Below are 23,781 nucleotides of genomic sequence, written 5' to 3'. Positions count from 1 at the left end.
ATTGCACATCGTGAGCAATCTTGTTGTTTGTTTTTGTCATTGAGCTACTAATATACAAACTAAATAAATCACAGATATTTTATGAAACGTGATTTAAGAATAAAGATGAAGGGAGGATTACAATATTATTCTTTTGATTTACCACAATGGACAGCGACATCTGTGTTCCACTTTTTGGGGAAGAAACCATGCTTGCGTTCGTTTATCGATCGGTAGCTACCGATCGAGGTCGGAGAACGTAGCCCATATTACAAGAAGCAGCCTCAGCATCAAAGACAACTCAGCTTTACAAATGGTTGTCATGAAGTGAATGATGCGATGCGATTTGTGATGGTGACGGAAGTGAATAGTAAACACCGGCGGAAAATGAAGTTAAAATAAATTTGATTCAAGAAAATTTACCCTTCTTTCAAAAAAAGTTTGTTGCACGTCTTTTGGAACATTTTAGGAAGAAATGGGTAATATATTTTCTCCATATCTTTCATTTATGTTCGAGCTAAGTATATGATGTGAAAAAAAACTTGTACCTGTATGGTTTCTTTTAAGTACCTAGTCTTATTGTTGCTTGTGTGCTGCAACAAGATTTAAAGTTATTATCGTGATTACGTGCTCAATTTATACATAAATGTCTAGAAAGTCTGTCGTAGCCAAAATTTAAAAATCAATTTGGTACTTGGAGAAGGCAAGAACTGTTCATTTCTATCACAAGTTGATGTTAGAGAAAAGAAACTGTGAGATTCGTATTTATTAAAATTTATAGCTTTTCTGCTCCAAATCGCTTGAACGTTTTATGCCAATTTTTAATTCATAATAATTAAATTCAAATCATTGAAGTTCTCGTCATTGTGATAATTCTTTCTGAAAATTGCTCTTAATGCCTGCTATGTTGTACTTTTTTCCTACTGCACTGATGGGTCGCTGCGGGTCACCTTTATCTGCTTCCAATGTAATTTGTCCTATTTCTCTTAACAGTGGTAGGAACATTACATCAAATAAAGTTAGCGCCATAGTTTCAGGAGCTAAGTAACAGAGAAGGTTTGAAAAATTTTTGAGATTCACCGTTCTGATTTCTGGATCAATATCCTGATAATTGATCAGTTGGCGCTTGAATAAAAAGTCATATATGGAGCTTCATATATTTAACTGCTTCCAGGGAGAAAAACCAAGCGTGAACATTGACTTGAACAAGGAAAGTGCACAATCTTCTTATAGTTCTCCTCTCTTTCAGATAAGTAAAACTGATCCTGAAACAAATAAATTTTGAGTGCATAAATAGATTTTAACACCCACCTAGCATGACTTACAGCTCCTGGCTTATGAAATGATTGGTACATATCCCCCTTTTTGGAATCCTGCTAAGAAATATCATTCTTAATTCCAAAAATTCTCAGTAATCATCACTCTCTTGTTTCTGAGCTAAAAGGTGTTGATCAAAAAATCCGAGCATGGTTGAGCCCTATATCAGATACTTCTTTGCTACCAGTTATGTGTATTTTTTTGTCAAAGTTTGTTTAGCTTTATCTAAATCTTTTGAAAAGTCATGTCTAAACCAGAAGTTGCACTCATTAGAGAGGCGAAACACCCCTTTAAAACTAACTTTTACGTAAGATGACAATGAGTGAGATAAAACGGATTATGATCAAACAATTTTTCTATATTGGTAGATTCACCATTTATTTGACATGCATTGCTTGTTGAGCTAAGTCCTTTGACCCATATAAAGTAGGCAAACATGGTTCGCAGAAAATTTTCAAAGTTTGCAAACAGTTTTGATAATACATGGAATACACCGCCCGCTCAGTCATTTCCAGCCGAGGACTGCAGTTTCGTGCTTATTAGTGGAACTGCTTTAGCCCTGGCTAATGGGCGGTAATTTACTGAATATACCTTGCCTCACGTTCAATCTTCGAGTTGAACCGAACCATTGCTTCGGTCACTCGTCTGGTCTGCTAATCCTGTATTAGCTACCAGTTTGTTTGGCACTCTTGGCTTCCTTAAGAGGTTTTCCATCTCCGGCTCAGTCACTTTCCTATGCCGGGCTGATGAGTGCTAATAAGCACGAAACTGCAGTCCTCGACTGGAAATGACTGAGCGAGCGGTGTATTCCATGTATTTCTGCTTTAGCCCTGGCTAATGGGCGGTAATTTACTGAATATAGTTTTGATAATGTTTAAACAAATTTCTGTATTATTAAACTTTTTTTGGCAATGACAAATGTTGGTCACCAATTTTGAGGTTCTCCCAATTAATAATAGTGAAAATAGAAGCAAATATAATTGAAAAACATGCTGGTTTAATTGTGGCGGCACTCTACTGGCTTTCAACAGTCATTTTTGCTGTTGGCCATCAGTCTTGCACAATATAGACAAACGGCGTTCGCAGAAAATTTTTGCCTGTGCAGAAATTTTTTTCAAACTGCTAACGTTAATTTTAAAAAAAATTAAGTTATTAAAAGAATTTAAAAAAAAACTTTATTTCTGTTGAAGCCTTTTTCCAAAAGCGTTTTAAAGCACATCTGTGAGAAAAAAATGGTTTTGGTTGGTTTCAGTTGTCGAAAAAAGCAAACTATATGTTATTGAAAAAAAAATTAAATAATTTAAAGCACTTTTTTTTGGCATCTTTCATATTTGAATATAAATTTAAAACTTCATCCAAGAGTGAGTTAGGCAAAATAATTACTTGCAGAAAAATTTCCAGCTATGATTTGTGTTCGCAGAAAGCTTTTCATTTTATCTAGAAGTCTGTTTACTATGATATAAGATTTAAAGAATATAGCATTTGCAAACAATTTTTAAGAAATGTTTTAAGTTTGCAAAGAGTTTTAAATTCTGTCTAGGCCTGATTTCCAACTTTCCAAGGCAAGGTTGATATGGACAATCATATAAGATATATCAAATAATATTGCATGATTCAACTTATTGGAAGAAAAAAAAAACTAGCTCCACCCAGTGACTTTTTGTTGAAGCATTCATTATGCCGTTCTGTTACTTCAAAAATTGGGACATTTCAGTATGTCCGAGAATAATAGAACAGGATACCTGAAAATGGGACCGTCACGTTCAAGCAGGACAGACGGTCACCATGTATTATACATGGTGACCATCCATGTATAATACATGGTGGTGGCGGTTTTGTATTTTACCGAATGATAAAATACAAAAACAACTTGTATTTTATCATTCGGTAATATTCAGATTTTTTCCTCACACAAGAAGTGGATTTAGGAAAGTATGATTCCCTCCCCCCCCCCCCCAAGTTGATTTAATTATACTCTACATGTGTTGTTTATTACTTAGTATTTTGTGATTTTTTCCCTCTTAATGGATCTATTTGCATATATTTTTTTTAGTGTGTGTTTTTTGTTAATACTTATCATTAGATTTAGGCTTTGTCATTATTTGTTTCGCAATTTAGATGTCGGCCCTGTCGGTCTAGCTTGACTTACAAAACTCTATTTCATAAAAAAGGTGGGAAACTGAAATTTTTCCATTTTATCAGTGAAAAATTAATATGAAATCTCGACATTGCAATTTTTGGAAATTTCCATTCTTACAAAAATTAATTTTTTCTGTTTGATCCGTGAAACTGACCAAATCTGAATATTGCTTGATTTTTATTTATTTATTCATTTTTTATAATATTTCTTAGATTTCTATTCAAAGCATCAGGTTTGAAATCTGCTGATTTAATTTGGAGGGAGAGGATGTAGTTTTTTGTGGTTGCTGCGACCTTTTTATAAATATCATTCATTGTTTTTTTTTATTTATTTGTGGTTTGACATAATTTTCTTCAAGAGTATTAACAAAAAATTACAGTGAATCAATTCTTAAAATTTTCTTCTATACATTGTATCTAGAATACTGATACATTTGCTCTTGAATGCTTGACCTTACAGAATGCTCTCATAAATTCTTTCTAATGTTATCTATTGCAAGGTACATTCAGTGGCAGATACAAGGGGAGGGTCATAGGAGTCATGACCCCTATGACCCTCCCCTAAACTGTCGACAACAGTATTCATCCTCATTGTGTTCAAACAATTTATGGGCATAAAATGTAAACAATTACCGTATCTTTCAATTAATTTTTTTTTTCAAAGTAAATATTTAAACTACTACTTCGTTTCATTGCTTGTGAAACTAATTTGTATACTTTATCCCCAATAAGGTGTCGTATTCCTGTCAAATTTGGTGCTTTTTATTGACCCCCCAAGCAGTTTCAGAAATTTTTCTTCCCCAAAACCATAAGTTTGTTCATGGGGGCTGAGGTGAGGGGTTCATTTTTCAACATGAATGCCTCCCCCCCCCCCCACCAATATGGTTTTTTGTATCAAACCCTGGATACATTATGTGTTAATAATGCAGAAGAAAATAGAAATTAAATCCATATCTATAGAGAGAATCAAACTCAAAGTATCCCTTAACTTTATTGTGTAAGAAAGGAATCTGTTCAATCACTGGGTGGCTTTGGACATACATAAAAAAACAAAAAATAATTTTTTTTTAGTGTTCACGGATATTATTTCTGTAAAATTCCGTGTTTTAAAACTCGCCAAAGATGAGCAGTATGTTTTTCTCGTTGAAGTTTTTTCTCCAACAGAAATTTCAAAGAATGGTTATTTCTGTAATCATTTTGTCTTCAGAAAAAAATATAAATTTTTTTTCTTAAAAAAATCCAATATTTCTCTATATTTAACAAAGCGTCATGTCAGTTGTTTTGCTACTTGTAGGTTTCAGTTGGTTGAAGTACTTGGCGCTGTTCAAATGTTATTCTAGACAAAAAGAATCATTCTAGAAGAAAAAAAAAGATAAGAAAATATTGGATCATGTAGATCTTTCTTTACGTCAATAGATTTAAAAAGATGATATTTGGTTGGAAGCGTCTGCTACAGTTATCTTCAAGTTTTGTTATTTAATCTGACAAGAATTGATTTTACTTGTAAATGTGCACTTGATACTGCACAATAAATTGTTGCAATAATGAGCTCAGACAACGAAGATGATTTCTCCGATTTGGATGATATGAAGAAGCTAAGCATAGATATGCCATCAGAAGAAGCATATACGAGCCCTTCTGGAAAAGACGGTACTGAAAAAATGCAGCCTATTCCAAACAGGTAGCTATCGTTAAAAATTAGTTTTATGTCTTAAATATTGTAATCTTTTATTACATGAAAAATATTCTATTACTTATATTTTTTCCGTTTGCTGTATCATTCCAGTTGTTGTTCTAACAATTGCTTTAAGTTGATCTCTGAAGAAGAGATTGCCAAGCTGTTTAAGCAGTTTTATCAACTGGAAACAAAAAACGAACAAGACCAGTACCTTCTCGGACTGATGGAGCTTATTGCTGTCAAGCAGAGACGACCTAGATCTTCAGTTCCTGAAGAGAAAAGAAAACCAAAGGGCAATTCTGTGTGTTATTTTCTTTTAAATGCAGGAAACAGACAAAAAGTATGCAAATCTACCTTCATGAGTACATTTCAAATAACTAAGAAACAAGTTGAGAGATTGAGAAACCTGCTGAGAGCGGAAAAAGCCAGTATTGATATGCAAGGTAAACAAACTCCGATTCTTGCTATAAATACAAAAATAAAAATGGCTTGAGAAATATATAGACTTATCTTCATTTCCTTCTAAAAATTTTCGTTATGTGGTAAGGGAAATTGTGTCTAAATTAGATGGAATGATTATCTACATTACAGAATTGGTTTATTGTTGGTTATATTGACGATATTTCCAACATAGTCTTTATTTTAGATTTGTGGAGACTACAAAAGATTCTTTTGTCTGCAAGGAATTGGACAATAAAGATACAATTAACTCATTCATGCTGAGTGCAAAATCTATTTTATCTTAATGAAGAATATGATAAATGAAAAATGGTGCTCTCATAATTTATTGAGTCGACTGCAAGAACAAAAATGATAAGCTTTATCTTCGTTTAGATTTCATTATTTTGATTCTTGCAAATAAATTTTCTTTTGCAACACTTATATTGCACATTGTGTTGACAACTTGAAGTGTTCTTTCCAGGGTCCGTACATGTCAGGGAAAACCTGGAGTTGTCAAGGAATTTTTTTTGTCCCCAAAAAATCAGGGGAAAGTCGAGGAATTTCATAAATTTGATCTTAAAACCTAGAAAACAGAAGAAATGACATCGAAAATCATTCGGAGAGACATTTCTGTCTGCAATGACATCGAAAGAGTGGTAAGTAGCCAATGAGAAGCTTCTGTATGTAGTCATGCCCCTCAGTTTAGAACTCTGTATTCTGTTGTGAAAATCATAATGACTCTTTTGCATGGTAATGCTTCTCCAGAATCTGGATTTTCAATCAGCGAAGATTTTTTCATCTGAAGAAAAATCACTCGTTGCCATGTGCATGAAATATGATGCCGTCAAGTCTGTTGGTGGCTCCATGAGTTGGCTGTTGCATTGCATTAAGATGTTGAGGAGTTGCTATCACATTGCTCTAGATGAGAGAAAACAAGAAAATTCAAAGAAAGAAAAGATTAACCTTGAAGCAAAAAAGTCCTGTGATGGTATAAAAATTCTTCATCAAAAGAAAGCTGAGCTTAGATATAAACTAGAGATTCCAAAAAAAAAAACATTATAGAAGAAATTATTGAGCTTAAAATATAGCTAAAATATAAAGTTCAAACATTTAGATAGTATCATGTATTTAAATTATCAATAAATCTTTAATTCAAATGTAATGTAATGTCTTTATGACTTTAGTAAGTAATCATTTCTGTTTCTTGTGTTAATTTGGTTCAAGATTGATAGAGTAGTAGGTTTTGTAATTAAAAATTGTATTTGATTGTAAATTTTGTAATTTGATCTGGAATGCCCTTCTCTTAGAAATAATTAATCATAGGAGAAAAAAACATGTGTTTGTATGTGGGCAATGAATTAATAAGTCTTGAACAAAATTTCGTTTGTATCTAGTTGGTCTTAAGAAGCATCAATTAGCTGAGAAACAAGATTTCTTGTTATTTCAAAAATTTATGTCATTAACATGCATGAATTGCAGAAAATTTTGCAATAGTTCATCGAATGATTACAAATCAAAGTTCACACTAAGTTTGTAATGAAAACTTATGCACTTAAGAAATTTAGTTCTTGAAGATTTTGTATAACTTAACAGGAACAATTTATCTCTGATGTTGGTTTAAGTGTTTTAATGCTGAGCCTTCCCAATCAATTAAAAATCTTCCAAACTTATTTCTAAACTCTTGAAATTGCTGTAAAAGATATTTTGGTACAATTAGAGAAGCTTTTTGAAAAAAAGCTTGAAAAAAATGTTGTTAATAACGCAATAAAATATGCAAAATGAAGAAATTAAGGAATCTGGGAGTATGACAATCTCAGGCTCCATTGCTCTTGGGTCTTCAAAGATGATCTTTCTATATAATACATGAATTTTGCATAGTATATTCTTTTAATTTAAAAAAAAAAAATTGTTTTAGCTTTTCAAAAATCCATTACTATAGGGAGAAATTTTTGTTATGAAACTCATTTATGAAAGTTATCCTGTTTTTTATATTTAACTGTTGGTTGGTCGATGAGATTTATGTGCATTGACATTAATTTTATGAAGTATTCCTTAAAATACAAGAAATCTGTTTTATGTCAGGAGAGAAAAAACATAATATTGCAAATTCTCAATCAAAATTGAATTAAACACTTAAAGTAACATTTATAGCAAAGACCTTGGGAAAGATTGGCAATCTTCAAATTTAATGCTTTTATTATTCGAATATTTGAACCCCCTCCTTTTTTTAAAGTGAGATTGTAGAAGCTTCTATTGGTTGTAAATTTTATTAATTTCAATTCAGTTCATCTAAGTTTTGCAGCAGTGGTATATTTTAAAAGCTATTTGTTCATTGGTCTTGATATTGATCATTATAGCAGTAATTAGTTTCCTTTATTTGAGTAAAAAAGGTCAGCTGTAATATCCTTTTCTTTATTTCGTGTTAAGCATGAATGAGCAAATATGCTAGGCTTTGCTTGAATAAAGGGTGCATCGGACTTTTAATGGGAGTTGTCATGCATTTTCCCATTAACTAGGTGAAAATTGATAGAAGGTATTGCTATACAGTAGACCCTCGTTTTAGGCAGGTTCATTTTACGAGGTTTCGATTATATGCGATTTAAGATTTGACACCTTTATTTTATTTTACGTGGATGAATTTTGGTTTTACGTGGATGCAGCAATGCAAACAGATAAAATTTCCCCCTCTTTCAAGATCCAAACTCCTAAAGATTGTAGTAACAAGTAATAAAATTAGTAATTCTTTTAATTAAAAAAAATTGTTTTAGCTTTTCAAAAATCCATTACTTTTAAAAATTCCTATATGGAGAAATTTTTGTTATGTATTATGAAAGTTTTGAGCTATTTCTGGACAGTAGAAATGATCTTTCTGATTTGTTAGAGAAAGAAGATTCTATCATGGAAATGACGCAAGTACTCTACAAAGATTTACAGAGAGAAAATCTCAAGGACTGCCAAAAAGACTATCATAGCCAGCACCTCTTTATAAACAGAACATGAAATTAATTTATGTTTTCTTTATGCATGTTGTGCATAAAAAAATATATAAGTACACATTAAACTTATTATACAATTAGTCATCACTAGAATGAATTATTCTGTTATCTACAGAACCAAACTCCTATTTTAACCTAGTATTAGGTCTCAATTTACGCGGTTTTGATTTATGCGGCATTTCCGTGGAACGTAACCCCCGCGTAAAACAAGGGTCTACTGTATATTTTATTCTTTAATATTTGTATATCGTCATTAAAACTGACTATTACTATGCCTAAATGAAAGTAACAACCCAAGATTTTAAAATTGTGTGTTAAATTATCATTGAGCAGTGGGATTATTTCAGATTGTTGTAAATTTGGGGATAAGATAAAACTTGTTAGTCTTGGTGTACAGTTTGAGTCATGCTTATTCTCACTTTGAATCATATTCATCAGCACTTTTCTGGATATAATTGTATTTTAATACTTTGTGAAGCATTGTCAAAAAGTGATCACCATCGTTTCCTTTTTTTTTATAGCTGCACAAAGCTCTAAATCTGATGATGTTATGGATGACGATGATGCTCGGGGTCATTCCGGGGAGGATGAAGAAGAGGAAGCTGAGAGTGGCGTAGATTCTTTGGAGGAATTACAAAAAAGAAGAAGCATACAGAGTGGCCGTGGAGTTACTCTTTCTATGCTGATGAGTGATGGAATCCTTGAAGCTGGAGAAGGCTTTTTAACTATTGATTATCTTGTAAGAGTTTTTACTATTTGTGTGGTTTGAAATGTAGCTCATTTTTTCATTGATTGTGCGTTGCTTTCTTTGTCTATGTTTCGCGGAGATAGCTGGAAGTAGCCGAAGGAATAGCTATAAATGTAAATATCAAATAAGTGATGAAATAACTGCTTTCTTTCTTCTACAAACACTTTTTTTGCACTTGCATCTGTTTTGGTTAGGTTAACTTCCTAATTATTTCTTGATTTAAAAAAAAAAGAAGGATCAGTTAATATTTAAATAAATTTCACGTTTTACTGAGCATATATAATTCTTTCTGTAAGAGTGACCACAGTTTATTTTTTAAGAGTACGTGGAGAGTTTGCATTTATCAAATGCTTAACTCGTTTGTAAAGTTTTTCATTATTATTTTCACTCCATTAATTTTGAAGTTAGAAAGTGACATTTTCTCCTGAAGATTGAAAAAAAAAGAGGGATCAGTTAATATTAAAATAAATTTCATGTTTTACCTAGCATATATGAGTTGCTCAGAAGCCAATGCGGTTAAGTCCAAAACACAAAAATTGAGAAAATTAACGTTTTTTGATACGTCAGTATTTAAAATTCTTGGTTTATTAATTAGAAAAGTGTATAAAATCTTTTTTCAAGGTGTAAATTCTGCAGAAAAAAAAAAGATATGTACAGGATGTGTAAATAAGTATTTATTGAAATAATGACAGTATCTTAAAAATTTTAGGACTTATACCTATTGGCAGTTGAAAAAGATAAGAAATTTATGTAAAAATAATAAAATAACATTTATTGTCATAAGTTGTATGTTTATTCATCATAACATACATCAGCATCTTCCGAGTTATTTAAATGTAAATCTTGATCTCCACGTGTTGTCCTTAATGTCCTGTAAAAGTCGTGTTTAATTGGAGGTATATACTTTAATAAACATATGTCTTTTTTTGTTTCTCTTGAAATTGTTCTACCATTAGGATATAATATAGGTTGTGTTATATTTTTCAAATTTACTGGCCTACCTATTTTTGTTTTTTTTATATCAATTACATGAAAGGTATCATCCTCGTCAAAATTATGTTTGAAATTAATGCTGCTTGGGTTTGACCTTTCCAATTTTGTCCATCTCATAATAAGCCAATTGACTGTTAGTCCACTTTCTGATTTTTTCTGTTGGTAACAGCTTCTTCCAATGGTTTTGTGGAAAAAAGTTCTTGTGGATTCATTTCAACAACTCTGAAAGGGTTCTTTCTTTTACTATTTTGTATTACCAGTCACTAGGGCTATAAATATACGGAATTTTTTTTGCATAAGCTTCTATAACTGAAAAATCAGCATCATTGGGCAAATAGCTGTGCCCACTTAATAAAAATTTAAGCTCAATTGATTCAGCTTTTATATCTTCACTCTGAACCAATTTCAGTAAACTTAACACAGTTTTTATATTTCGATTCTGTCCTGAACATGAATCTGAATACATTATAATTTTTTGAAAATCCTTTGCATACAATTTAATGTGTTTAGTTAAACACGATGGCACTTCTTGTGAACTCAGCGATGCTTGGGTTATAGGCCAAACATACATGTAGCCTTTGTTAGTCTTTAAATCAAGATAACCAAGATTGTATACATATAAATTTCTCTTATACTAAGCCACTAATGTGGATAGTTTCGGAAATGGTAATGCTTTTTCTAAATCAAAACTAAGCAGGTATATTTCGTCTGAAACTCTTAATCGATTATTAGCCATACTATTACGGGCAATTTCTGCATTTCGCAAGTGTTCATCATGTTCAACTTCAGCTGCATTTTTTTCTTCATCTATTGCAGATTGTTTTTTTATTACCAAATAATCACAAGTATCTTTTGAAGGTTGCTTAAAATGTAAATTAAATTTTGTCGAAAATATATGGTAATAAAATTTTTTCTTTTCTGGTACAATTTGCTCTTCATTACATTGTTCGACATACAGGTTATACATTTTTGCAATAGAAAGGTCTGAATTTAAGTATTTGCGTCTGGGATTATGACTTCTTGTATGATGGCTTGAAATAGCAGGAAAGGAACTTATGTTTTCTTACATGGGAATCATCTATTTTGTTACCTGGAATATGTTGCCCCCCAGTGACCCTTCAGATCTTCCTTTGAACAGCAATTATATAGTCGCCGTGACTTATTTGATATGTTTCTATAAAATATTTTTTGCAAACACCAACATCTTGGCTGTTAAGTCTAATAAAATATTCAAAAGACTGGGATGGTGGTCCTTTGGTGCTATTCCTGGGCCGTTGTCTTTTGATAGCATGAACTCTAATTAACCCACTTAAAAAAATATTTTGCTTATGATGATCATTAAGCTTGTAAAAAGTTTTCATTGCCTGTTTTCTTTGATAAAAGGTTATCTTGCGATTCCAAAGTCGTAAATAGTTATAAGGTTTATTATCAAATTTCTTTGCAGGAATTATTCTTTTATTTCTATTTTGATATTGTTTACCTTGTATCCTTTTTTGTTTCTCAATATTTCTCGACCATTTCCCAGGATTCCTGCTGCGTTTTCTACCAACTTTTCCGGTATTTTGATTATTTTCTATATCTTCGTTATCTGACGATGTATCAGAATCAATACGGTTAACTCTCCTTGAATTAAAATGAAATATCATATCACTTTCACTGTGTTTTATTTCCATTGGCATTTTTAGTTTTTATACCCTTACAATAAATCTTTTTTATTATTTTGAAAAGTCAGAGTTTTTACAGTTATTAAAGAAAATTTATTTAATGTTTTTGATAGCACAATAATTTTCACAAACACTTCAACGTAATATTTTTGTGTTCTGACGCACATGCATAAAACTCAAACAATTCTAATTAGAAGGTAACGGTTACAGTTAATATGAATTTCTTGTTTTTCAGTGTTGCCAACAAATATTGAAAGAAGAAGAAGAATTAAATTTTTATTTCAAAGTTTATGTAAAAAAATATTGATAAAAGTTGGACTTATTCACAATGGCTTCTGAAATTATTATACAATATATCCAGAAGCTATTAAAAAAAAGGGCTGTCTAATTAGAAAAAAGTAACCAACGAGTAAATCCTTTAATAACTAAGAAGATTATTATTTATTTAATCAAAATTTCTAAAAATCAGAAAATATCAAAAAATGGACTTAACCTCATTGGCCTGTAAGAGTGACTATGGTGTATTTTCTAAGTGTTAGTAGAGAGTTTGCATTTATCGAATGCTTAACTCGTTTGTAAAGTTTCTCATTATTATTTTCACTTCATTAATTTTGAAGTTAGAAAGTGACATTTTCTCCTGAAGATTGATTACATTTTTAGTTTTTCCATTATTTTTGGTAAAAATAATGTCCATGAAATTGTATATCCCTAAAATGTTTAGCTTATCTTTTACTTTTTAATTGTAGAAGTGATTAAGTGTGTTAAGTTTGTTCAAAGAAAATTAATATTCCAAAAAGATTTTTTTTTAAGGGATTCAAAACATTTTCCTCTCCTCCAGTCTTTTTAGCTTATGTAGAGAACATTGCTGGGTCTGATTTACTTCAAACCTATGAATTTCATTCTAATGATTACTTATTTTGTGTGGTGTGTTTCATCTCATCAGTATCAAATGATCCTATAGATCTTCTTAGATTAATTACTTTTGTCCTTGAACTCTACACGAAGTCTTTTCTGTCAGGAATGATACTTTTGACAAATTTTATGAAAATGAATACTTTTCCACTGCTGGGATTCGGGATTTTATGAGTTAACACTATTCAGTTTGTATCTCATGGGCTATTTTTGGTGAAGAAAGCACTGGAAGTTTTTTTGTCTAGTTCGTTGCTGTCGGAATGTAAATGCAATGTAAATTTTTAGCCACTAATTTAATTTGTTCTTGCTGTTAAGGAAACTGGTTCAAAATTTCTTAGAATTTTACTATGTGCATGTAAGGCTGACTAAGTACCTACAGAAAAATCATTTAACTCTGACTTAATAATAATAGTGGCTTTTCAAACAAACCCTCACTCATAAATCATTGTTTTTGCATACAACAGATGCTTCTCTCAGCTATGTGTTAATTAAAAATTTTGAACTGTTTTCTATTCTTCTCAAATCGAAGCTATGTTGAAACACAGCTTCAATTCGTTCAAGGAAAAAACCCATAACTCTCTCTACAAATAAAAGGGTGATCATAGTAGGGGTCGAAGTAGTCCTATATATCCTATATTTTCAACTTAGGAGAAGAGCCTTGAAACGCATCCTTTGTGTAAGTCGGGACTCGACTGTGCTTTAATATTTTATGTAGCACCAGCTGACCCTTGAATAGCATTTATGCTTGAAATTTATAGCCTTGCTGTAAAAATACCACACAGGAACACCCTGTGTAAAAATTCACCTATTCGCCAGGTAAAAAATTACTGGACTCATCTCACGAACTTGATAATGAATTAAAAATGCATAATCTGTCATAGTTCAATATGCTCAATTAATTTAGCTGTGTAAGGACTAGACTGCATCAAGGAGTCAATAAAAAGAAGAGAATTCCCACTGCATTAATTTTAATGCCTAAGATGTTATACACAAAGTACTTACTTAAAAATGCTATAAAGGCAGGCCAATCAAACAGACTCAATCCCAGGATTATTCGGTTGTAAGCTGAATGCTCCACTGACTGAACTGAGCTATTAGGCTCTTCCTTTTGACAATCCAAGCTCTGATTCGATATCGATCAAAAATAGAAGCATTCACTAAAGAACCTCTTCTTAGATGATTTAAAAATTTAAGAAAAGCGGTACTTTTTTACATTGTGGGTCTATTTTTCGTTATTAACCGGGACAATACTACTTGAAAATGAGGGGTAAATCATGAAATTTGGTAGAAGAAGGAGGGAAATCTTGTAGGTCAACAGAAAAACAGGCTAGAGAAATAATGTATAAGATAAGCAGCATGCAATTTTAATAGAAATGCTAATTTGTTGCTGATCTTTGTATTATTTAAAGCAAGTACTTTTTTTTAAGTACTGTCATGTTTGCAATAGCTTAAAGTGCAAGAAATGTTTTCAAATATTTATGTTGGTTTTCAAAGTAAAATCAATGAAATATCTTTAGTGAAATACCTGTATGTCAGTTTTTCAAATGCATTAAGTGCAACCGACCCATAAAGTATTCCTTTATTCGTTTATATATTTTCTAGGGTGCAAAATTTGTTGGAGACCTTCTTCCTGGTGGGAAGATAAGAGCTCAAGAAACTCAAAAAATATTTTCTTCTCCAAGTTCCTGGGCGATTCATTGCAAAAAACTGTTAAATCCTGACAAAAAATCTGGCTGCGGTTGGTCATCCGTAAGTTTTTTTTTAAATATTGTTTAAGCCCTTTTTACTCCCCCCCCCTCCCCATTTATGACCTCTTTCAAATAACTTTTTATGTCACTAATGTTTTTGTTTTAGATGCGATACAAGGGGAAAAAGTTAGATACTTACAAAAATCTTTGGTTTCGAAAACACAAGCAACAAGAACAAGAAAGCAATAATGCAGTAAGTACTTTTTAGCTGTCATCTGACAACAGAAATTTTATACAGAAATATTTTTGCCCCTTCTTTGAAGTCCTTTGGAGCTATTGGGGCATCACATTGTGATTAATAAGTTTCAGTTTCATTTAAAATAAAAGCTAATATCATGCAATCAACAAAATCCAAACGTTACATAAAGAAAAAAAAACTGAATGAATTGGGATTTTTTTTTTTAAACAGAGAAATTGTCTTAAAATCTAATTCTAAAAATTAAAAAAGTGATAAAAAGAATTTGTAGGTTATAAAAATTTGTGTTGCATACAAATCTGCATAGTAACTGCAAGATACCCCCAGTTTCGTTAATATTGTGTCACTTAAAAATTCAGTTGTATCAGGAGGTGTTGAGAAATATGTAGGTTGGTTGTGTTTAAGAAGTAATAGATTGAAGCAAAAGTTGATGTGCAAGAAGGCTTCAATAGAATAGGTGCTGATTTTTTTTTTTTTTTTTTGGCCCCAATTGCTCTAAGAGGTGTGTCTCAAACAAGCACTTTGCCTGGTTTGTCTAATTGCTATTACTCTGAAACTAACTCAAACAAAATCTTAAACTAGTGTACCCCAGAAAGAAACAAGTGCTCATTAAGTTTTGCACCAAACACTTCTGTGATACAGTATTCATATGAAAGATGTAAGAGAAAGTTTTGTTACAGCCTAAACATACTTCATGTTGATGTTTGCAGAATCTCCCAAAATTTCATTCCCTGTAGTTAGCAGCAAGACCATGTTAATCCTATTTTAATATAACATTTAAATTGCTGAATTTTCATTTGCTCCTGAAGTTTGTTGTGAAAGTAGTTTTTTCTCAATCAATAAAATTTGTTAAAGAGAATTCACTAACCACCCTGCATGTCATGGGCGTCGCTGGCTCTTCGTTATTGGGGGGGGACGATTGATGTAATGCAGAACAATCACCAAGGGGTTATACCCCGCCCCCATTTTTTTTAAAAACGGGAACTTTAATTTAGTGATGTTAAAAGAAACGGGAAGTCTACCAGCTCAAAAATAAAAAGAATGAAATAATGAATATAAGTAAGAATTAAATAAATATCCGTGTGCTGAAAAGCAAAAGAAGATAAAACAAAGTTCATAGGTACAAATTTTCAGGAAGCAGCAAGCACGTGCTTCAGAGTTACAAGAAACCCTTTTTCTATCTTAAAGAAGAGAATTTATGGATAGCTCATTTTTATCGGTCGTGTTTGTTCATCAACATGATTTCTATACATATTGTCTGTGAAATTTTAGCAGCATTAAGCTTAAAAAGTTTTAACTCTGAAAATCGATAAAAACTGGTTTTTTGTATGTTTTGTAGGAACAGCATTAATGAAAGAGTTTTTCTTTTAAAAGATTAAATCTACTTTTGTTGATAAAAGTAATTTTTTGAAAATACTCACAAACGAAACTTATTCTAAAGTTTTTTTTTTTATTTATGTTCCCGTTCGAGAACGTTGACGTTCAAAAGGCTAAAATACGGTCAAAAACCGTCTCAAATAAGCGTTTTAATGTTTCAATAAGATAACTGAAAATAAAAAGTTAGTCTCTAAATATAAATCTATCCCGTTAAAAGCGAAGCAAACAAACAGGTGAAATCTTTTCCCCTATGGATAAAATAGTTGAGCGCATTAAGAAAAAATACTAGTAAATAAAGCAATAAAATAATATTTTCACTTTTTATTTTCAAGGGAGAATAGCTCGACTTATTTCATAAGCAGCAGTTTTAAATTTCGAAAAAAAAAAAAAAATTACTAGATAACGGACCTCCTTCCCTTGGTATTTTGTAGTACAAAATACCCTAGGCATTGCCCAAAATGCAAAGAAATTCCGAGAGTCGACTGAACATGGAACACAAAATTGAATATCCATATGATATAACTGATCGTAAATGTATCAAGATAATAGTGATGTAAAAATATCAGTAACTTCAGTGTTAATTTATAGCAGCGGAGTTATTATTTTTGATATATTTTGACTATTATAATATTTTTTATTTCCTTCTTTAACTTACTTTTTTCGTTTCGCATTTATTTTTAAACAGTAAAAATAACATGAATAGAAAAATGTATTCTTTTAAATCAGTTTCTATCTTAGAAAGACAAGGAAGAACAAATTTATTCATTTCTAGAAGGATAATGGCAAAATAAGCCGTACTATTTCAACTTTCAAAGAAATAATAGTATAATTAACAATGTACGTGAATTCACACATTGACCTATAATACACCATAAAACACCTTTTCCTTTAAAGTAACAAATTAAATCAAAACTTTATATCTTTCACTATTCTTTTAAAGCCTTATATCAATGTTCGTTTTGTAAATGAATTTAATTATTTATAGAGGAAATATTTAGATTTTAGATGAAAATTATGCGCAAGGAAAGAGCATTCTTCTCATATTTAGGTTTATAAAAACTAAAAGTTTAAAATTTAGCTTTTATTTACGTTTTTATAATTCTCTGGATATTTTATAATCCTAGATTATTATTAATAATCTTGATCATAGACTGGGAATTGAGTAAGTTTTACCGCTACATCAATATATATAAATAAATAAATCTGAAATTTTATACTAATAACAAAACAATAAAATATAATTTTAAAAGAAATTCCTTAAGGGTTCTTATTGCGGCGACATCTGTCCCGGTAGATTTTGAAAACTTGTACGTTTTTTTTTTTTTTAAGAATGCAATATTTTGACTGCACTTCATTTGAAGCAACTAAAGTTGTTCATATAATTATTAACTAAATATAATTTAATGTAACTTATTTATTTCTTGGGAACTTTCAAGTTAAATAGAATAAATTATCAATTCTATTGCAGTTTCTGGTTCCAAGGGTTCAGCACACAAACTTTTTAAAAATATATAATTTTCCACTAGATTTTGTTGTACGGTTTAGTTGTGTATAACTAAAAAGACAATAATTTATAAAGTTATAATTGTAAAAATGAATATTCTCAACATAAATTATTATTGACCGAAGCGACCGAGTCACACCTCATGATTCAACCAGGCCGGATGCTTCATTCTATCCCTTCTTTGTAGGGCGGTTTTTACTACAGAGAAAAAAAAAACTTTCCGATTTGTAAACCATTTCAAATTTACCATTAACTACGAATTTCAACCAAACTTCGAGTTTTCAGTATTTATACCAGTAACGTCTCCCTTCAGTAATGTACGCATTCATTTTAATGCAAATATTACTGATGTTTATAACAATGAAATTTTGAAAATATTTAGTACAAGAAACAAGAAAAGTTTTGAATTTTAAGAACTTAAATTATTAATTTTTAGTGTATTTTTGGTCACTATTGTTGCAAGCCAAAAGATAATCAAAGAACGAAATTAAGATATTTCTTCTATGGTCGAGAGAGAGAATCCAGAATCATCTCTTCAGTTGTCATATATCTTAGAAGTAATGTAATGTATTAGAAAAATATGGATAGCATGTTTTATGTTGTGAACTGTCAATAAATAGTAAAATACTTTCAATTTCATGTTGTAGTCGAAAGTTTATACTATCAATAGCTCAATATCATTATTTTCGTCTGAAATGTTCTTCTATTACCTTAGCTCATAGCAAGTTGATGAAAACTATGAAAAATAAAAACGAAATACCGAAAATTTTCTTATAATATTCGCTTTTTCGACAAAGGCTTATGTTTAGGCTAAGAGAAAACATAAGAAAAAAAATATCCCATACCAATTTGAACTGAAGTGTCGATGGAGCTTAAAGAGCCGAGGTCCCCCCTAAAGGGAAAAGAAATTTGAGAGGTATTTTTCTAAAGAGGGTGTCTTCAAATATTTTTGAGAGAACCTCGTTATGCCTTTTTCAACGAAAAAAAGAGAGCAGTACACACCATAAAAAAATTTAAATGGCCCTTTAAGTTTTGGAGAAATTTAAAATGATGGTTTATTCGAATTACAGAATTTTTTGGTCCGAAGTTTGCTGTTCACACAGCTGCGTTTGGACAGAAGATAACATAAACTTTTTGCAGGGGACACATTCGACCTTGATCTCAATTCTGAGAAAACATTTTCTTCTAAGACCGTGTAAGCATGGGAAGGAAACACGAAGCGAACAGCGAACCCCAACTAAGATTTATCACCCCCGTCCGAGTGGTCAGAAAGATGATGGAGGGATTTGAATGGGATGGATCGTCGTTTTAATGAGTTTTGTTAGTTGGAGGTGAGGAGTAATAAGATACAGGAAATAAGAAAAAGAAGAAGTAGAGGGCAAAACAGGCAAGTTACACGGTCAGCGAGCAGGGTGGGAATCAACTGACTTTCAGATGGTTCCTCAAATGTTATAGATAAGGAAGTTTTTGCTGGACATGGGGTGTCATTTTCTGTTCGTTTACGTGGTAGATCAGTAGCTCTATTTTGGCCCAAAATCCTTTTTTTTTCTTTTTTTTTGTCACAAATGAGTAAAACAGGAATTTTTTGTATGCGCATTTATTATTCTCAAATATTGAGGGGGACTTTTGAGGAGTTCAAAATAATGAGGGGGAAGTGTCCCCCCTGTCCCCCGTGCCAACGACGCCCGTGCTGCATGTATGTATGTTACTGTGAAATACCAAAATCAGAATGTCACTGATGATTCACCCAAAATATTCAGTCATTCGCCAGTGTCTTTGGTATGTGGATTTTGATATTTATCGACTAATGTCGACATTTAACAGCTTTCAGGCTTTCATGCAGTAAAGTATATATGTATGTACAGTGAAATCTCGTTTTAATGAATTTCAGGGGACAACAAATTTTGTTTGCTGTATCGGGAATTTGGTTGAAATGGAATTCAAACAATGTACGAAAATTAAATTCAGATTGAAATTTTGTTTTCTTGAAATGGATATTTCATTGTATTGGTATTTGTTATACTGGGATTTCACTGTAATATGTAATGCATTTTTATATGCACTGGTTATCATAAATTAAGGAAAAATCACAAAAATGACAATTACTCAAAGTTGCTTGTGGAATTTTATGAAACTTACCCACAATATGCAACGCAGAGTAAGATATAAAATAACATAAAAAAAATTATCAGACAATTATGGAAGTATAGAAATTAACTTATCCCTAAAATGAATTAATCAAATGTGTCAGGTTGCTATTGGAAAAGTACCTTAAATATGTAATATGATCCCCTCTAGAAGCAATACAGCACATACTGCAATGTGTGATGCTGTCAATTATGCGGTCTATCAGTTCCATAGGAAGCGGGAGCCATTGCTCTTGCCAAGCAGTATCAAGCGTGGCAAGGGTCTGAGGGGGCAGGTTGAGAGCAGCTACATGTCTCTCTAAAGCATCCCGAACATGCTTGATATGATTCAAGTCCGAGGATCGACATGGGTAATTTCGTTCCGGTATTTTCATCTTGATTATCCGGTATCTTCATCTTTGAAAATACCAGAACTCCTATATTTTCAAAAAAACTCACTTTTGTAAAATTTTGGTTGATGTTTAATGAAACGCCGAAACGATACATATAGGTATAAAGCGTAAGCTACCGTCTTGTTTTGCAAGCTCTATGGTAATTATCGAAGAACAGCTGGGGTGGGAGACGGAATAAAGGCGAGACAAGATGAGGAAGGAGGGTTACTTGATATTTTCTCCCTTAATATTTTCTTTTCAAGATGACTAATAGCGTTTCTCTGTTGCATATCTTAATATGCAAATGATGTAATTAGGGGTGCCCATTCCCCCCCCCCCGACTGCGATGGCACCCCTCAATTTTACCAAGCCCCCTTTTCCCTCAAGAATTGCCACCCACTAATAAAGACTTAAATTCTTCTAAATGAATTTCTCCAAAAGTTTCTGTGGTATAATCTGCCTCATAATCACCCCCCCCCCCCCTGACACAAACACATGAAAATCCTTGCTGTAGCTATACACCAAGATGGTCTATGGCTTTTCTCTGTTGCAGATGCTTATGTAATAGTCTTTGCAGTCCCCCCCCCCCCATAAAATGTTGAAATTTAACGACCTATATGTAATGAAAATATCGATATTTGGAGAGTGATATATCGTGGTATTAAAATTCGCATATTGCCTAGCTCTATTGCACAGTGATCATAATGCATGCTGCCCCTTTTGCCTCAAACTTATTTAATTCTGAAATCTTTATGCACTTTTAGTAAATGAATGTAATTAATGGTTAAGGATTCAGATACAGTGGAGGGAAATAAAGCATTCTTTGAAAAATTTTAAGAAATGAGAAAAATTAAAAGAATTTCATTCCTTCCATGCACATGGATGTATTAAGTCCAATTAAAACTTCGAGTTTTAGCCCCAACAAATAATTATGCATATAAATAATGTGTGCATACACGTAATGTGTATATATATGCCCTTCAAAACACTTTTTCTTCTTGGGAAAAAAAAGTTCAGGTATTTTTTTATGGAGTCACAATCAACCCTGGATCGAGCTGGCCACTCCATGCGGAGAAGTGTAGCCTGTTGAAGGTAATCATCTACAATGCGAGCTCTGTGTGGTCTTGCAATATCGTCCTGTAACAGGAAAGCATCACCTTCTTCCCCAGCATATGGGCACACATAAGCATCAAGGACATCATCTCTATAAACCTGAGCATTCACGGTTCCCCTTGGAAAGACATGGAAGTATGTGCATCCACCTAAAGAGATGCCAACCCAAACACAGGCACTGTTTCTTTTGTATCCATCTCTTTTGCGGATGTTTGACGGATAATACCGGTTTCCAGGTTCTCTCCATATCAAATAACGCCTACTATCGCTTTATAGACTGAATCAAAACTCATCCATTAAGAGAAAAGTCCTGCATTAATCAGACGTCCAGTGGACATGTCGTGCACATTTTAAACGGTCCGTTCTATGGCGAGGTGTGAGTGGCATACAAATGGCTGGTTGCTTTGCACACAGACCGCTTTTGTAAAGCCTTCTAAGTACAGTTGAAGTTGACAACAACCCTCTGGTGGCTGCAACAAGGGAAGATCTGAGATGAGTTGGAGTAGCAACTATACTCCAGCGTGTAAATAACCTCAAAAATCGGTCATCTGCGCTCGTTGTAGCCGTTGGCTGTCCTCAGTTGACCTCCTGGATGCAAATTTGTGGTTTGAAATTGTCTCCAAAGTCTATGAACCATAACAGGACTGTTATTTAGCCATTTGGCTTCTTCTGTTTGACTTTGCACTGCCTCTGGTCTCCCAAAGGCTCTCCATCGTAGTTCTGCTGGCAAATGATGCCTGGAAGTCATTGTTACAAAAAGACTATCTCGGATTTCTTATGGCAGTATCACAGCAAAGTTTATAGGCTTGCTCTCAAACATGGATTTTTTGTGCTTCTCACAAATGACGTACTCCGATTTCAGCGCCACTAATTTGCATATTGCACATTTATGGAGCATTGCTTACTTGGCAACACATTCAAATTTTTCAGCGTTTGGCCTTTTTTTTTTTTTTTTTTTTTGAGAGGGTTATCACTATTTTTGTGATTTTTCCTTAATTTATGATAGCCAGTGTATATATATATATATATATATATATATATATATATATATATATAATATATATATATCTTTCTCGGTTTGGACTTTTTTTTTTCAAATTATAGGCACAATTCCAGTTTTCAGGATGTAAGTGGCAAAATAAAAAAATTTGGATATAACCAATATGAATTGTAGGTGAACCTCTTCTCTGTCTTGGGGAAAGAGATGGTACTAGTAGCCCTGGTAGGTGTGACTGTACAGCATGGTTTAGAAAAAAAAAATCAATGAAAGCCTAGCTAGGATGTTATCTTTGAATGCATTTATTCCTAACTTGAAAATGTCCACTTACATCCCTTTGCTTCTCACTGCCTCGTATATTCTTATTTTCCACATGAAAAACTTTTCAGCACGTATATCCATTATCCTTCATAGTTTGACATCACACATTCTTGAGGTAAACTGGTTCAAAATAACTTTTGTCTCTGAAAGGTACTACCTCACCCTTGTCAATAATATCTCAATTTGATAAAAATTTCCATATAGCGCAAAAAAAAAAATCATGCAAAAAAAAAACTCGAAGGTTCAAGTGTACCTATTTCGTTTTGGTGTGATGTTGATGGTTGATTTATAATGATTTATTTTTCCCCTTTTATTAAGCAATTAAATTGTTATTTCCTTCAAATATTATTTGGTGTTTATTATTATTATTGCAAATACCTGTATTTTTTTTTTTTTTTTTTTTGCAAAATTTTCTCAACAGCACTACTGCTAATTTAATCACATCCTACTAATGTAGTTGCTTGTTATGTTAATATGTGCTATCACTTGATTGTTAAAAGATATAATACAGATAAAGAAACTAACAAGGGCATCCATATGCAGAATTGTAAGGGGAGGCTCAGATATTTTCCATGTGGTTTAGCTGGGTATTTTCCCCTGGAAACCAATTTCAGGAGGGATTAGAGTTATTAAAATTTGAAATTTTTACTAACTCATTCATTAATGACTGAAAAAGAAATGTTTTTACATTTTTAAAAAGAAAGAAGTACTTAAAGCAAGGAAGTTCTAATTTCTAAGGGGGGAGCTTGAGCCCCCCCCCCCTTGCCCCCCAATATGGGTGCCCATAGAAAATAATTAAACAAAATGCTGCATTGAGCACCACTGATATTGTCTTTGATCCTTTAAAATTAGGTCTAGAAATTTTTTAACTCATAAGTTAAAAGTAAAATTTGTTTATGATAGAACTTTTTTTCCCTGTTGTTAATTTTATTAATTTTGTAGCAATCTCCAAGCACAAGTGGAAGTAAATAATAAAAGTTCAATGTCATACTGATCATGCAGAAGATGACAAAAAAAAGTGAGTAAATTGTTATACACATTTAGTAAAATTTTTCAATAAATGAACGTTTGTCATATTGAACAGATATGGTAAAAATATTGGAACCTAATCAAATAATCAATTTATGACGTGGTCAGTCC

The 23,781-nt window shown here is 32.2% G+C and overlaps 1 protein-coding gene across 1 annotated transcript in view; it reads left to right on the top strand.

Annotated features, from left to right (window-relative positions):
- The first annotated feature begins 322 nt into the window (after positions 1-322).
- The window catches only part of LOC129226344 (MPN domain-containing protein-like), a 48,939-nt gene continuing 25,480 nt past the window's right edge, over positions 323-23,781 (top strand). Inside the window, exons 1-6 of the mRNA XM_054860945.1 lie at positions 323-458; positions 9,072-9,289; positions 14,470-14,616; positions 14,722-14,808; positions 22,428-22,449; positions 23,647-23,659. Of these exons, the coding sequence (XP_054716920.1) occupies positions 455-458; positions 9,072-9,289; positions 14,470-14,616; positions 14,722-14,808; positions 22,428-22,449; positions 23,647-23,659 (491 nt within the window). The 5' untranslated portion in view covers positions 323-454. The remainder of the gene's footprint in view (positions 459-9,071; positions 9,290-14,469; positions 14,617-14,721; positions 14,809-22,427; positions 22,450-23,646; positions 23,660-23,781) is intronic.

The sequence above is a fragment of the Uloborus diversus genome, chromosome 7 (assembly GCF_026930045.1).
Source record: "Uloborus diversus isolate 005 chromosome 7, Udiv.v.3.1, whole genome shotgun sequence".
Classification (NCBI taxonomy): domain Eukaryota; kingdom Metazoa; phylum Arthropoda; class Arachnida; order Araneae; family Uloboridae; genus Uloborus; species Uloborus diversus.
Note: the sequence above shows the minus strand (reverse complement) of the source record. Positions and strands in the feature narration are given on the sequence as shown.